At 42.4% G+C, this 17,203-nt stretch overlaps 1 protein-coding gene across 1 annotated transcript in view; it reads right to left on the bottom strand.

Moving 5' to 3' along the window:
* TMEM123 (transmembrane protein 123) overlaps positions 1–8,061 on the bottom strand; it is a 43,381-nt gene extending 35,320 nt beyond the window's left edge. The window contains exons 1-2 of the mRNA XM_032488251.1: positions 7,410–8,061; positions 3,228–3,284 (exon numbers count right to left, since the gene is read on the bottom strand). Coding sequence (XP_032344142.1) covers positions 3,228–3,284; positions 7,410–8,046 — 694 coding nt within the window. The 5' untranslated portion in view covers positions 8,047–8,061. The remainder of the gene's footprint in view (positions 1–3,227; positions 3,285–7,409) is intronic.
* Positions 8,062–17,203: the final 9,142 nt, after the last annotated feature.

Raw genomic sequence — 17,203 nt, 5'->3', positions numbered from 1 at the left:
TTGCTTATGGACTAATGCCTCTGGGAGGATACGATTCAGCTGCACAAGAGCAGGGAGCAAGTACACTGGTTCCATCAAACTTCACCTGACTCTCCGTGGTCCTTTGACTTGTTCAGCTGGCTGCCTTTGGGTCTAGGGTTATGGTTTAGAACCATCAAATGACTTGGATTTGTCATGTTACTTTAACTGTTTTGCATAATTATTTTTAAACTTTGTACTTGTTGCCTGCCAAATCTCTGCAGAGGTGATGCATCAAATAGAGTAATGTTACCTCTTTTGAGATCATCTCCAATGCTATGACCTTGATAAGATATAGACTTTAGATGAGAGGTGTCTGAGAGTTCTCCTGCCTGCCTACCCTTCCTTATTACTCAAATAGGGCTTCAACAGTTTCCAGTTTGTGCACTTTTCCTCTGACATGGGACATGACAACCAGGAAAGGTCCTTCCTCGCACCAAGGAACAGAACCACCAAAACATGACTCTTGAGCAATGATGCTTCTGGGGAAAGATCTTGATCAAAAGGGGAAAATGTGAAAATAAATGAAGAAAACTTCATTTAAAAAGGGAGTTGAGAAGCCCTGAAGGGAGAGCTCTCATACGCTACCTCTCACTGCCGCTTGCAGACCCCAGCAGGAAGTTTACTCTACACAGAAGTTTACTCTCCCCAGCAGAAGGAAGATTTGCCAAGCACCAGCCCAGCACACAGTAACAGCCCATTCAGCTAATGAGAAGCTGCTGCCACCCTGCACTCCTGCTCTTCTCCAATGAACTTTTGTTTGAAGCAGACCCTCTCAACTCCCCACCTCCATAAAAGCATGCTTCTCTCTTGTTCTTCAGAATTTCCTGTGATTCACCATAGTTTTCCTGTCCCAAATTGCAATTCCTCCACCATTTCCAAATAAACTCATTTTGCTGGTACATTAACTGGCTATTTAATTTTTAAGGTTGACACACCATACACAAAATACATTCAAAACGGACTAAAGACTTGAACAGAAGACCTGAAACCATAAAACTCCTAGGACAAAACTTAGGTGGTGAGTCCCTGACAATGGTGTTGGCAATGACTTTTTAAAATCTGACACCAAAAGCAAAAACAAACAAGTGGGACTGCATCAAACTAAAAGCCTTCTGCACAGCAAAGGGAACCATCAACAAAACGAAAAGGCAACCTACTGAATAGGAGAAGATACTTGCAGATGATATAACCAATAAGGGGTTAATATTCAAAATATACAAAGAAGTCATATAACTCAACATCAGAAAAAAACAAACAATCCAATTAAAAATGGGCAGAAGCTGTAAATAAACATTTTCTCAAAGAAGACATAAAGATGACCAACAGGTACGTGGAAAGACACTCTACTTCACTAATCATCAGGGAAATGCAAATCAAACCCATAATGAGATATCACATTACATCTGTTAGAATGGCTATTACCAAAAAGACTAGAAATAATAACTGTTGCAGAGGATATGGAGAAAAGGGAACATCTGTGCACTACTGGTGGCAATATACACTGATGCAATCATTATGGAAAACAGTATGGAGGTTCCTCAAAAAATTAAAAACAGAATTACTATATGATCCAGCTATTCCACTTCTGGGTATTTAACTGAGGCAAACAAAAATACTAACTCAAAAAGATATGTGTATGTCCATGTTCATTTCAGCATTATTTACAACAGCCAAGAGATAGAAACAAACTTAGCGTCTATCAATGGGTTAATAGATGAAGAAATGTGGTATATATACCAAATGGAATATTATTCAGCCATATAAAAGGAGGAAACCTCTCCATTTGTGACAATATGGATGGACTGTAAGGGTATTATGCTAAGTGAAGTAAGTCAGAGAGAGAAAGACAAATACTATCTGATCTCTTTAATATGTGGAATCTAAAAATAATGAAAGAAATCAAACAAGCTCATAGATACAGAGAACAAATTGGTAGTTGCCAAAGGTGGGGCTGAGGGTGTGAGAGTAAAGGGTGAACTGTTTTTTATTTTTATTTTTAGTGTGTTTAAACAAATTGAATTTTCAAAAAAGAAAAAAAAGGTCAATAGAAAATGACACCAAATAATTGAATAAAGTATTAAAAAAAACAAAACAAAACACTTTCACAACTGCCCAACAATCATATCAATTGCATTTACAGTAATCTAGCTAGTCTTTTTTTTTTTCCACTGAAAAACTTTCAGTAGAATTACTAAAACTAGAATAAAAGTGTATTTGACTATGTGGACCCAGAAACCAGCAGGCAGAGATAATGAAAAGCAAGCCCAGAGGCAAACTGAGAATGTGAACGTGGAGCACTAGGAAACCCATGAGGATAAAAACCTCACAACACTGCTGTGAATGTATTTAATGCCACTGCGTTGTACACTTACAAATGGTTAACGTTGTGAATTTTACGTTATGCATATTTTTCTACAATGAAATAAACTTTAAAAACCCCTAAAACTCCAAGAACTCAGGATTTGGTCCATTCTATAATGTGTTCAAATATTAGAGCATTCAATAAATATTTGTTGAGTAAAACTAGAGAAAATGGGTTCACTGATAGGATCTGTGTACCTTTTTCTAGTTTCTAACTTCCGTCAACTCTTAAAAAGGATAGTGGGAAGATAAACTAAATACTGCTTACAAGAAACATGCCTTGACGGTTACTGTTTATAACATCTACTTACATTTATAACATCAGCTGTTTCCTATCTCTTCCCACAGTAATGAACTCAGAAAATCAAGGAAGAAATTCACTTGTCTCAATTAAAAGCACAAGAAAAAAGGTTTTATGTATGTTTCAACAGGGAAGCAAGGTGGTGGGCTGAAATCTAACTGATGGTTGAAATATAAGTAGGGTCTCCTGAGAGTCCACCACGGCAAATTAAGGCTGCCATGGCTCACCAGCTTAGAGTAACTTGTTCCACCAGCAAGATCAGGACACCTGGTATTCATAGTTCATGCGCTTCAAAACTCAGTAATAAATTCCAGCATGCTTTTAGTTTTAGAATTTATTCACACCTTCACCAGACTGAGAAAGACTATTTATCCAGAAAACCATCACTGACGGATGCCCTCTCACGGCAACCCTTGAGGGATTTATGAATGAACAACTCATGGTTAAAAACCAGTGTACCAGCTTACACGTACTTTCCTAGTTGATAATACTTCATAATATGCTAGACAGATAAAAATCTGTTTCCTGACCCTTTTAAACTCACCTGTTCGGGTAGCATTAGAGTCTTCTGTAAGCAGAGACTTCTTTGTGCCTTGAGATCCTATAAAAACAAAATAGCCTGTGATGAAAGGACATTTCGTATTTAACTAAGAACAATGTGTTTCTTTCTGCCCCTGGGGTGGCGGTGGAATGGGGGACGAGAGATATTCCACAGGAAGTTCTACTGTTGCTACTGTTGCTATGAAACACACCTCAAAACTGTCAGTAAATCTAGTAGTGGTATTTAGCATTAATAAATAAGACCGAGAACATACAGCTAGTAACTTACACTAGGACTTACTGCGTACCAGCCACTGATACAATAGGTTTGCCAAAGTTCATTAACCACATGAGGACACAGTGATTGGTGAGGAATTTCTACGGACAACTCTGCTCTTCTGATTAGAGTGGACCATGTGGCGAGGGGCTCTTCCTATTAATGGGTGCCCAGAAGTCTTGCACCACCAACACCCCTAACTTCATACAATGGAGAGAAGATGAAATGGGTAAAGATTATCATTTTAAATTGCAAGACTTCTCAATATAAATCTTTTAATTTTTAACTAGTACCTTAAAAGTTGGAAAAAGTTCCGAAGAATTCTATCTATGCCCCAGGCAAACAACTTTTCAGAGTGGACTATTCGCCTTGGGTCTTTGTATAACAGAAGACTAAATACATAAAATACATGGGAAATGAGCAAATATATTACCGTGTACTTCTCGCAAAGACAGGCCTCCCCCACCAAAGAAATCTTCAAAGTACACAGGAAGTAAGCAACTAGCAACTTTGAAGGAGTTATCTTTACCTGCGTGTGCAGATGTCTCCCTCTTGCTGGGACCATAATCCATTTATCACAAAAGGATACGGTGTGAAGATTAAATTTGGAAAAAGATCAAGGTCCATAGACTACACAGATGTATTTAAGCAGCAGGTATCAAGTAACTGCCAACATTATGAAGCGCTTATGCCAGGCCTTGTGGGGAGCGTGCAACCTGCGTGCACTCGCCTAACCCTCACTCCTGTTCTGAGATAGGAACACTGCAGTGTAGTGACAGGAACTGAGGCCCAGAAGACGCTGGGAAGTGGCAGAGTCTGCACTTGGACCAGGCTGTTTGAGTCCAGACCCTGTACGTGTGAGCGCCAAAACAGAACTGCTGATTTTCTACCACAAACCTGCTTTTGCCCCGGTGTTTCCGGTTGTTGCACTACCAGCTGTTCAACCCTAAAACCAGGAGGTCGTCTTTTGATTCTTCCTTCTTCCTCACTCTACTGTCCAATCCTCAGTCCCGCCCCCCAAATAGATTTGGAGTCTATCCACCTATCTCCACCACCACGTGCCACCCTCTTTTGCCTACTACAAGAGCCTTCTGCTTCTGTCTCCTTGCTGTTGTCACTCTTAAGAGGGATGATTTCCTGGTTTAACTCTTTCTTCTTTCCTTTCCTTTCCTTCCCTTTCCCTCCCCTGCTTCCTTTCTTTCGCTTGAGGAAGAAGGCAGAAGCGGATGACCTTCCTAAGCTCTTTCTAGCTCTAGGACCGTTTCTCCTTTTTCTCAGTAAATACTTCTGAAGCACCTACTACGGGCAGGCACTAGAGATAGAGAAGGTCACGGATGAGCTAAATCCCAGGAGGCTGAGGCTCTACATGACAAAAAGACCAAGTATTAAAACGGAATACTGCACTAAATGGGAAGAAAAGAAAGTTAAGTTCATGAAGTGGCAGACTCACTAAAGATTAATTTCACCTCCTAATTGGCTACCCATTATGGTGGCTCCCAAAGCCTGGGAATCACGTTAGAAAGTCCCTGTTACTTGGATTCCCCCTTGCAGGGAAGTAACACTGTAACTAGGGCTTGCCTGAGATTTGATAGATGTAATCAAGAGAGTTGGAAGTGGACATCTGCTGGCATCCTGTATGGCCCCTTGAATGCATCAGTTCTGAAGCCACCTAAATCCTTGGACTCTGCAGTTAAGGGTCAATAAAGCCCCTCCTTTTTCCTAAGGTTGTTTAAAGTGGGTTTCTGTCACTTGCCAACAAGAGTCCTGATTAACAGCCTCCCCTCGCAGTACCTTACGTCTTTCACTGCTTTACCACAACCCATCCTGCTTGCCACTTGCTAATTTGTTCATTGTCTTCTCCCTCCTCCAACTGAGGGTATTTATGAAACTATGCAGCAGACGGTGAAGGATATTTTAAAAGAAGAATTTCAATAATGGTTTTATCTTATCCTGAAATATCCTGGGCATGACAGTACTGTAGATAAAGTATTATCTACTTGAAGAGCCAACGTCACCTAACGTAACTTAATGACAAAATGGTTAATTGCGAGTTTGGAGTCCAGTCTCTGAAATCAAACATGTGTTAGCTGTTTTACTCTGAGTAAGTTGGGTAACTGCTAAGCCTTGGTTTCCTCATTTATGAAATGGGGATAATACTGTGAGGACCCAATGGGATGATGTCTGGGCCTCAGCACAGTGTGAGGAGCATATGAAAAGTGTCTAGTAAAAATGAGTTTTAATATAAGCTTTACGATGATAAAAATCACTATAGTTCATAATGACACTTTCTACAGATTACACACTGCATATAAAGACTAGGATAACTTTTACTTGCTCTGTTGAGACATCTCTGAAGAGCCCTCTTTTACTCTAGTTTCAAAGTGACACTGTAGTCTGGAGAAGTGGATTCCAGCTCACATTGGTGAGAATAGTTCATGAAATCAAAGCTCTCATACAATATTCCAAGTTTTCCAAATAGCAGTAACCTCTAGTGAGACATTAAATAAACAGTGAGTATTAAAATAGGGCACACACACACACAATCTGTGTTACCAGGGCAAAAGAAAAAAGCAAGGACACTCGCTCCATAATTCACTAGGAAAACAAGATAGTTCACTTTTACAGTAAAACATCTCATAATATTGCAAATATGTTGGACATGATTTTGCTGATCATTCTTTCCTTAAATGATCTACAAAATTAGATCTACAAAATTAGGTCACATGGGCAATTCAGCAAGACAAACAAACAAAAAATTCAGCAAAACAAACGAAAATTGTTATTGTCTAATTCACCCAGGTTGTTCTAGTAAAAAGCAGGTGCTGTGCCTGAACCACCTGGTTTTGCAAACTGCCGTCTTCATCTCTCGCTGGATAAAACTAATGTAAGGCTAAATATACAGTGGATAGAATTTAAAACCATGAAAAACTTGGGTCACTTAAAGTAACTTATTCTAGTTTATTGACCATTACCCCGTGACCTCACTTCTATGAAAGTTGACAAAGAGAAAACAAAATTTACACAGCAAATCCCAGCTCTCCTGGCCTTATCCAAAGAGGACTTTCTTAAAGTCCCCAAAGGGCCAAGGGCCTAAAGGGACACCCCCACCTTCCCCAAGAAAAGAAATGTCAAAATCATCTTGTTGCGACATCCTAGACTCCTAACAACCGGGCAGCTGTGATCTTAAGGCTGCTCAGCTGATAACGCGCCTCGGCCGGTGGCCGGTGGCCGGTGGCCGGTGGCCGGTGTTGACTGTACACGAGGCACAAGCCTCACCTGCGCCCGGGGGAGCAGGGCGCACTCCCCAAAGCTCAAAACCCTCTATATTTGCCCCTAAATCTTAACTTCACGCGTCTGGGGTCCTGATGACTAGAAATCATTTGTTTGATATTACACAATTAGACGATGAAGCGCCGGAAAACGCCTGAAAGGTTCCGCAACTCACTGGTAGACATGTTTGCGCAGGAATCGCTCGACATCTTTTTCAATCCACCTAATCGTTTACCAAGGAAGCTTGAGATAAACTCTAACCTCCCAGGACACATTAACTTCAGGGAAAGAATGTTAACAACTAACTTGAACCCTCTGCTGAAGGCCCGTCCTTCGGTAACTCAACAGGTTACACGCACTCCCCCAGGCCTGGGATCGCCGCTCGCAGAAAAACTGATGGGAGGGACCGGACCACTTCTCCAGCGGGCAGGCCGGGGGCAGCGGGAGTCCGGCCCGAGCCCCAGTCTCCCCCGGCCCCGGCCCCGGCCCCGGCCCCATCAGGCCACCTCCAGGTCGGCCCCGCGCGTTCGGCCTAAGACTTGCAGAACTTTCCGCACCACCCGATCCCAACTTGGAAACTCCCGATGGGCAGCGCGCCTCCTCCCGGGGCCGGGGCTGGCGACCCCCGCGGCCACTTACCGTCCAGGTCTGTGCTGTCGGCGACCATCTTCAGCAGCGCTATCACCAGCACTACCCCCAGGGCCAGCGCGGCCAAGAAGCCTCGCGAGCCGACTCCCATTGTTCCGAGGGCAGGGCGCGGAGGCCTCGTGGGTTCCCAGCCCAGGCGGCGGCGGCGCGGGTGAGCGCGGCTCTCAGGCGCGCCCCAGCCGGCTCCGCGTGCGCTTCCGCCGCGCACGCCTCCCCTCCTGCCGCCTGCCCCCCGGGACCAAATAGGGCGCGCGAGCCGGGCCTGGAGGGGGCGGGGCTGCCGGGCCAGGGGCGGGGCCGGCGCGCGGGGCGGGGCGTGCGTTCGGAGCCCCCGGGCGCCCCTCGCTGCCTCCCCGCCCCGGCTCGCGCCCGTGAGCCCCAGAGCGCTCGAGCAGTTTCCTTTCTTTTCGGAAATGGTAGTTTTGTTCTCTTGGATAAAAGCGAGCGCCTCTGCCTCTCCGGATACCCAGCACGCCGGGCTTCGCTGGGCCCGAAAGGAAGTCTCTGAAGAATAGTTTTCAGGTGGGGCGCAGGAGTGAGGGGGAAGTTGCAGGCCAGGGCAGCAGAAAGGGAGGTCCAGGGAAGAAGCTGGAGTGGGTGGGATTCCCTCTGAGGGATACTGGGCCATCAGGGTCCCGTCCCGTCCCCCCCCCCCCCCCCCCGCCCCAGAGACTCAGCCTAAGATGGGGCGGGGGGGGGTCTACAAATTCATTAAGTTCATAGTAAAACATCCATGATCTCTTACCCCAAATTGTACCTCATCCTATTCCACAGGTTCCCCCTTTTCTAGATAAAGATAGATTCCGTGTCCAGAGATAGATTATTGGAGGGAACGGGCCGGGGTTGGGGGAAGAGTTGTAGCTATTCACCAGCAAGTATAGCCCGCAAGGTCGAGCGTGCACAAGTCTGCCCTCGTCTCTTCCTTCTCTCCTTGGTGTCTGCTGTCCCAGTTCGGATGGAATAACCTGTTTGAAATAGTTTTGGGGCTAAGTTCCTCTGCAGCCCTTGGAGCCAATTCTCCTCACCTGTCTTGACTTGCAGTGCATTTTGTTTCTGCTAAGAACTCTGAGGTGACCTGTAGCAACCTGGGGCTGATGCAAGAGAACAAAGATTGAGCCCTGATTTGGGTGGAAAACCCTCAGCTGAGATAGATGACAGAAGGATCCTGGTGAATTCACCCCACCTCACTCTAAATGTTGTAGATCTTTGATACCTGACCCAGATTTCATGACATAAAGGCCATGATATTGCAGTTAAATTCCCAAAAATTATGTTAGGAGAGATAGTACTTTTTGATCTCAGGTAAGTCTGTCAATAGAGACTTGACTAATCACAGAGGTTAACCTGGGCAGTCTGTCCTAAATTCACAGACTTCCAAACTTGCAAATGCTCTCTGGCATCCACCACAGGCAAAAAAGCAAGCACTGCACATTTAGCTTTTGGTTTACTCCACATAATTGGACGATCTGATTTAGGAATAAATTGTTCTGTTGACTGTCCACCCCATTGTCCAAGCATTTCACAGTCCAGACTCAGTGTGTCTTTCCAGCGTTGGTTCGGCTAACCATGAACAAGATGCTCCTGTTCTTTGGCATTTGACAGGAGTAGCGGTGGCGGTGGCTGACTTGGTTGGCAGCACTGGCAGCAACAGCAGTCTCCCAGTAGTGGCAAGACGGAGTTTCTGATGCAGAAGTGTCACTGGTGGGGAACTGCAACGGAGACGGTTCCCTCGCTGGACTAGTTCTGCGGTGGTTTTGCACATTTTTCCTGGAGACCTAGTCTGTGTCATGATTCTCTTCACCCTCCAATAATTCTGAGAGTCACCCAGTATCTTCAACATACTCCCTTTCTGCTATATCAGCAAAGTCAGCTTTCTCACAATTAAGAGTTCTGACTTTATGCAGTTATGTCTTTTTTCCCTGTAGTAGGCTAAAATCTCCATTAGATGCTTTACCAGCTATTTACTGAGTGCTTACTGTGTGATGGGCAATGTCCTAACAGAGCTGACTGTGTAGTGACAAGACCGATACATTGACAGTTGTAGACTAGGAACTGAGAGTGTGACAGAGTGTAATGGAAAAGCAGACAGTGGAGCCAGGGTCTGTGTCTTTATGTTTGTACCTGAGGGTATAACACACTTCCTGTCATATAGAAGGCATTCAATTTGTATTCGTGGAAAGGATTTTAAGTAGAGATAAACAGAGCAGCAAAACTCTGGTACTCTTCTCCTTCAATTATAGTCTTTTTTTTTTTTTTAACCCATCCTGTATCTCCCATATGTCTGTATTTTTTTATTTGAAGTATTGTCAGTTACAATGTGTCAATTTCTGGTGTATAGCACAATGTCCCAGTCATGCATATATATATACATATATATTCATTTTCATATTCTTTTTCATTAAAGGTTATTATTACAAGATATTGAATACAGTTCCTTTGTCTGTATCTTTGATTTAAGGTCAACAAAGGGTACACCAGAGATTGGAACCATCACTCATTCATCCAATCAGGCAATATCCAGAAATTCTTTGCACATATAACATGTACTGGGCCCCATGTTAGGTGCTAGGAAACAGCAGTGAATAACACAGATCTATCTGCCTCATAAAATGACATGCCCAGTGAGTGGTTTAAAAGTGAGTTAATTTCTAGATAGGAATGGCAGAAGCTGCTTCTATTATGACTGTACAAGAGATATTGAGATGCCGTGTTTTCCCACTGAAACTTATATCCCACACTTACATTTTTATTCATTTAAGAAGAAAGAGGTAATAGAGGAAGGCTTATCTGATTTGATGTCCACAAATGATTACCTTCTAGCTAGGTATAAATCAGTCTGTTGATAAATCCACATTTGCGGGAAGAACAAATCAGGATCGACCTGACTTTGCGACCGTGGGGCAGCTGCAGAGAAGGCAAGGCAGTGGAAGGATTTAACACAAGAGTGTAAGTTGGCCTGTGGCCGTTTTCCCGTTTCTGCCAGTTTCCCGTCAACTTCCATTTTCGCAGATTGACAACATGTTATACACTGTGATTAATTAAGTCTTCCCAATGAAAGCTGATTTTCTGGGTCTCTTCCCTCTTCTTTACCCTGGTTCCTTTCCCTGTGTATCAGAGCCTCTGTGTTTCTTGCACTTTCTTCTTCCCTCTCCTTTCAGTTTTTCCTTCTTGTTTTTTCTCTCAGAGGACAAGCTTTAGCCAGAGTGAATCTGTTCAATTAATCCAAAAAACAACAACAAAGATACCTTTCCGTGTATCTTGTGTTCTGTGCTCTACAGGATTCTCAGATTAAGACAAGAGCAAAAGAAAAAATTAAACAAGCTAAAAACAAGTAAAGGCAAAGATTAACAGAAAGAACAATGAACTCCTACACAGGTGGACTTTCTTCTTGAATTAAGGAGACAGAGAAGAAAGAGCCCTGGGTAGACTGAAGTTTCTAAGGAATGACTTCTCAAAAAGGGATTGGAGCGCTGTGTCTGAATCTGAAGGGTCTGGCTGGGAGAGAGGTGGTGGTGGTGAGTTTTCAGTACAGATCTGGGCAGGATTGTGTTGTGCTTATGAGGACAGTAGGAGGGTGAGATCAGAGTTCAGAAACTTCAGGTGATGCGCACCAGGAAGCCCCCTGAGCCTTCCCATTGTGAGTCCGGGTTATTTATCAGCTCCTACTTGGACTCTTTTTGTTTTAGGAGGCTACAGGCATTCAGCATACTTTCCTTTACTGTTTAAAAGTCATGGCCACCTACCCCCTTCTTTGGTGTCCTTATTTCTGCAAGCCTTCACATAGAGTCCCCAGACCATTCTAGACTAAGAGCTAATCACGATGGAGAAATTGGTAATAGATAAAATTGTTATTGTGAGGAAGTTAAAGAAAAATCTGAAATAAACTTCTTAGAGCCTTAATCCCTGCTCAGTGTTTCCTTTCTCCCATCTGTTCATTCATTGAACAGAAGTTTGAGCAACTGAAAACACACACATACACATAAGAAATGACTAGAAATGTGTTGTGCTGACAAACCACAGCAATGTGGTGGAGAAGAAATGGACAGTTACTTTAGAAAAAATAGTCAGGAAGGTCCGCTCTACGAAGGTAACAGTTAAAACAAGTCGTAAAAAGGAACCATGTGAAAACCAGGAGGAAATACATTTTTGCCAAACTTGGTGGGTTGGGGGAACAGGAAGAAAGCAAGTGTGGCTGGAAGAGAGAGGTACAGGATGAGGTCTGGGGCTTTGCAGGTGAGGAGTTGGGTGTTAATTTAAATATAATGAAATGCCATTCGAGAGTTGGCCATGACATGTTGTTATTTATATTTTTTAAAAAGATTACACCACTTGCTCTAGAAAGGAACAGGAGTAGAAACACGAGATTCAGTTAGGAGGCCACTGTGTGGGGGCTCGAACTTGGGTAGAAGTAGTGAAAATGGAAGAAGTGAGTGGGTTCGGGCTGTGGATTGATTGTGGAGTCAGTTGGGTGTGGTGTTTGAGGGAAAGAGAAATAAAGGCAGAATCTTAGGTTTGTGGCTTGAGAACTGGATGAGTGGCAGCTCTGCATCCCTTAGCCTGGAATTTTCATTCACGCTTTCTGAACTCAGTCCACTGTCCTTCTGTTACTTCTGAGTCCCTTATAGCAGCCGCCATCAAGACTGCTTACAGAGGGGGAGGGTACAGCTCAAGTGGTAGAGCACATGCTTAACATGCACAAGGTCCTGGGTTCAATCCCCAGAACCTCCATTGAAAAAGTAAGTAAATAAATAAATCAAATTACCTCCCCACTGCACACACACACACAAAGCGTTCAGAGATAGGCAGGAGAGAACAAAGAGTCTCAGCAATCATCTGTTGCTACTTACTTGACCCATGTCAAGTAGCACTGGGTGTTGCCTAAGTTTGCTCTACCCAAGGGGAGTGCACTTTGGAGATGACTGAGGGAAGAGAGGAATTAAGAAATATAGTTAAATAGATGTCACTGTTGTTTGGAGGATCATCCTAGTGTTGGGGAACTAAAAGAAAGACTCCAACCAAAGACCCCTCTGTACCAAAAGAGAAGAGAGAGAGAACATAATTTTAATATTGGGTAAGCATTATCAGTGACACCACGCATGTAAGATAACACAGAAGTGAATACAAAGTCTGGGAGATTTCCACACAGGTCTGTAGAGGAAAGTAGAAGAGAGAAAAATGAAAACTTGATCTCTGTGAGAGACAAGATGATGTGACTTGTGATTGTCTCGTTAGACCCAAGAAAGGCCTCTGAGCTACTGCCAGAGTAAATGTTTACAATTTCAAGGGTCAGAAGGCCCATGACTCTGCTTCGTAAGGTCAAAAAATCAGGCCTTTTATGCCCTCAAGGTGACACCCTGGAGAGGAGAGGATGGGTAGGCAGCGACCTCCTTCCTCAAAGGCAATTTCACCTTTTTACCTTTACAACTGGCCACGCACTTTTTTCCCAAAGACCTTTCATGTAGCCTATCCTGAATAAATAGTATATGAGCATTTCACTGTGTGATGAGAATAAAAGACAGGCCAATACATCGTGAGCATCTGTGACTTCTCCCACCTCCTGCCTCTTTGCTCCCCGAGTCCTAACTCCTGGATCTCCTTCCAAGAGAGACGGTGAGTGTGCCAACTCCAGCCCTGAGCTTTCCTGATGCAGAACCAAGGAGACTGAGGGGAGAGGGGCTGAGGTGGAGAAACAAGAATGGGTCCCAAGATGATACAAATGGCTGTGATTAACTGGCTGAAAGGAAGAAGGAACAGAAGTTAAAGAGAAGAAAAGCAAAGCCAAGAACCACAAAGGATGGTTTAGAGAGAATTTTGGGTGAAGATTTTGAGGCAGCTGTGGATTCAAGATGTACTGAAGTGAAAAGAATGGGGCCAAGGAGGTTTTAAGAAGTGCTCTTCTGGGTTACAAGTTGAACTTCCTATAAATTCAAGTAATGGAAATAAAGATTCAAATGACATTTAAATTATCTTTGATTACTGAACCAAATTTCTTGGACTGTGAAGCCCTGCCAAGCCTGGGTCCTGCAGGGCCTGGGTTGGGTTACACCTTATGGAGACATTGAGGAGTGTTCATCTTGAAGATGATATGAAATCAGTCATAATCAGAAGTTCTTTGCTGAGCACCTATTGTATTTATAACACTCTACATGGCATGGAGGAAGAAATAAAATAGTGTAACACATGACCATGTCCTTGGCGCTTTTATATTTAGATGAATGACACATTTCTATATGAACAGGTAAGAACACACCGTCAAAAGGGATGTCATAAGACTGTGAGGGCTGTGAATTGTTGGAAGGAGTGCTAACTCTGTGTTGGGTGCTTTCCTAGAACTTAATGTCTATTTTTCCTTATTCTGTTCTTTTAAGCTTGTCTCCCAAATTGTAATAATTTTCTTAAGCTTTAAGGTTCTGTAATTTCAATCATATATACCAAACAAAAAACATCATGTTTAGGGGAAAAAAAGCCTGGAAAAAAGTACTAAAATGTTAATAGTTAATTTTCTGGTTGACAGTTCTCTAGGTGGCCTTTTCCTTTTTCCTTTCCACTTTTCTGAATTTTCCAACTTCTCTAAAATAAATATTTATTTGAACTTGTTTACAAAACAGAAATAGACTCACGGACATAGATAACAAACTTATGGTTACCAAAGGGGAAGGCGGCAGGTAAATTAGGAATTTGGGATTAACAGATACACACTATTGTGCATAAAATAGATAAATAACAAGGACCTACTGCATAGGACAGGGAACTATATTCAATATCTTATAATAACCTATAACGGAAAAGAATCTGAAAAAGAATGTGTGTGTGTGAGTTTGTAACTGAATCACCTTGCTGTACACCTAAAACATTGTAAATGAACTTCAAATTAAAAAATCGAAAAATAAAATATTTACTGCATTTCAAGGATTTTTTTTTAAAAACCTTATTTTAGAATGGTAAGTCTAATAATGACACAAAAATGTTTCTATGATTATTCTATAATTAGGTACTAGGATAAAGACAAGTATGACTTAATCTTCTCTTAGAGCTCAGATCTAAAGAAGAAAAGAATGAGGGGGAGGGTGTAGCTCAAGTGGCAGTGCACATGCTTCGCATGCACAAGCTCCTAGGTTCAATCCCCAGTACCTCCATTAAAAATAAAATTAACTAAATAAACTAATTACCTCCCCCTTAAAAAAGAAATAGATCAGAGTTCAGCAAATTGTAAAAATAAATAAATAAATAAAAAAATTTAAAAAAAAAAAAGAAGAAAATAAAATTCTCCCCATTATGGAGAGCAAAATCCAGAACTTAGTTCAAATTCTTTCCCCCAGTCTATCAAGGAATTTATTTCCAATGACCCAGTCTTTGGGTGGACATTGCTGCCTTTTGGTTGATCATCTGAGTTAAATCCTAGTAAAGTTAACCTTTGAAAGAGGACTGATTGGGAGTCAAGATATTTGGTTTCTGATGTCAGCTGTGCAGTTGACTTTCTGTGTATACAGTCAAGCTATCTAACCAGTTTTACCCTTGATTTCTTCATCTTAAAAATGAGGGATTTATATACATTGTTGGTGGGGATGTAAAATGGTGTGTCTGGTGTAGAAAACAGGCTGTCAGTTCCTCAGAACGTTAAATACAGAATTACCATATTACCTAGCAAAGGAATTTTGGGTATTACCTAGGTATATACCCAAAAGAATGAAAAATGGACTAGGACAGATATTTTTACACCACTGTTCAAAGCAGCATCATTCACAATATCCAAAATGTAGAAGCAACCCAAGTGTCCATTAACAGAAGAATGGGTAAATGAAGTGTTGTATATACAAAGAAAATATTCTGAAGACCTTTTGCATATGGTGGTGGGAGAGGAGGTTCCCCAACAAACGACACATTCTGACACCAGTTAGATGTCCTACAATTTAACTAGATTTTGTTACCTCCTACTCCAAGATAGCATCAAATTCCACAGGTCAGGGGCTCAGTCCTACAAGACTGCCCTGTGCTTCAGATGCAAATTAGAAGTCCAGGTTTTTACCTGTGCTTCGGACCAACTGGCTTGCAAATCAGAGGTGTTCATGATCCCTTCTTTGGGTTCAATTAATTTGCTAGAGTGGCTGACAGAACTCAGGAAAACCATTTATGTGCTAGATTATGGGTTTATTATAAAAATGTAACCCAGGAACAACCAGAAAGAAGAGATGAATAGGGCAAGGTATGGGGAAGGATGCTGAGCTTCCATACCCTCCCCAGGTGTACCACTGTCCTTCACATCTCCACGTGGTCACTAACCTGGAAGCTCTCCAAGCCCTGTCCTTTTGCATTTGTATGGAGGCATCATTAGCCAGGCTTGATAAAATCAACAGACATTGGTAATAACTCACCCTCCAGTCCCTCTCCCCTCCCTGAAGGGAAGGAGAATGTTACTGAAACTTCCAGCTCTCCAAACACACAATTGGTTCCCCTGGCAACCAGCCTTGTTCTTAGGTGACCTAAGGGCATTCCAAAACTCACCTCATTAACATAACAAAGGAAGTCTATTTTTCTCACCTCTTAGGAAATTCCAAGTGTTTTAGAAGCTCTTATAGTAGAAATAGGGACAAAGATCAAATACGTATTTTCTAACATAAATCACAATATCACTACAGACAATGGAATATTACTCGGTCATCAAAAGGAATGAAGTTCTGGCTCATGCTGTGACAGGGATGAACCTTGAAAACATTGTGCTAAGTGAAATAAGGCAGACTCAAAAGGACAAATATTGTATGACTCCATTTATGTGAAATACCTAGAATAGGCAAATTTACTGAGACAGAAATTAGATTAGGGGTTGCCAGGGACTGGGGCAAGGAGGAGTGGGGGGTTATTGTTTAAAGGGTACAGAGTTTCTGTTTGGGCTGATGAAAAAATTTTGGAAATAGCTAGTGGCAATGCTTGTAGAACATTGTGAATGTGATTAACACCACTGAATTGTACACATAAAATTGGTTAAAATGGCAAAGTTTATGTTATATATTTTGCTACCATAAAAAATTGAGAGATTTTAATGAGATTAAAAAAAATCTTTGAACTCTAATGTTCTATAATATCAAAGTGCTAATGGAAGAAGAGGGAACTGATCTGGATCAGAAAGGATGGGTTAGACTTAGTCCATCAGAACTCTGTGAAGACAGTAAAACCCCACAGTGGCAAATGCAAGGCTGCAGGTCGGGTCTAGCTGGGAGATGTGTTTTGTTTGGCCTGTGCAATGTTTACCGACATAGCATTTAAGATTTTTAAGAATTTGTTTGCTAAAATGTAAAACCGGAGTGTACCGCTATGAAAAATTCTGATTTCTTATTTCCCTGGAAATATTGAAAGATGTGGTAACACCAGATCCATTCTCTCAACTAGCTGGGATTAGGAAATAACCTTTAACCAGTACCCACTCTCTAAATAATCCCTCTCGTCCTTGAGACAGGAGGGAAGGGGGCGGGGCACAGCCATTACAAGAATAACACAGCAGTCAGCACCCAGATGGTGGAAGATTCAACTCCCAGGAGACCTTGAGCTTCATTATACACTCCCTGTGACACAATAGCTGCTACATGGCCCTCCCACAGGTGCCAGGACAGATTCAAGTCTGCCCATAAAAGGTCAAATTGTGGGTGATGGCCCAATTCTTGGAAATTCCCAGCCCCTTCCCCAAAGTAGTCGGAATAACCCTCCCACTTGTTAGCATATGAAGTTACTGAGCCCATAAAAACTAACAGCCCCCACACATTGTGGCCCATCTCATTTTTCCCAGTTGAACC

This window comes from Camelus ferus, chromosome 10, assembly GCF_009834535.1.
Source record: "Camelus ferus isolate YT-003-E chromosome 10, BCGSAC_Cfer_1.0, whole genome shotgun sequence".
Taxonomy (NCBI): Eukaryota; Metazoa; Chordata; class Mammalia; order Artiodactyla; family Camelidae; genus Camelus; species Camelus ferus.
This window is presented reverse-complemented; position numbering and strand designations above follow the sequence as displayed.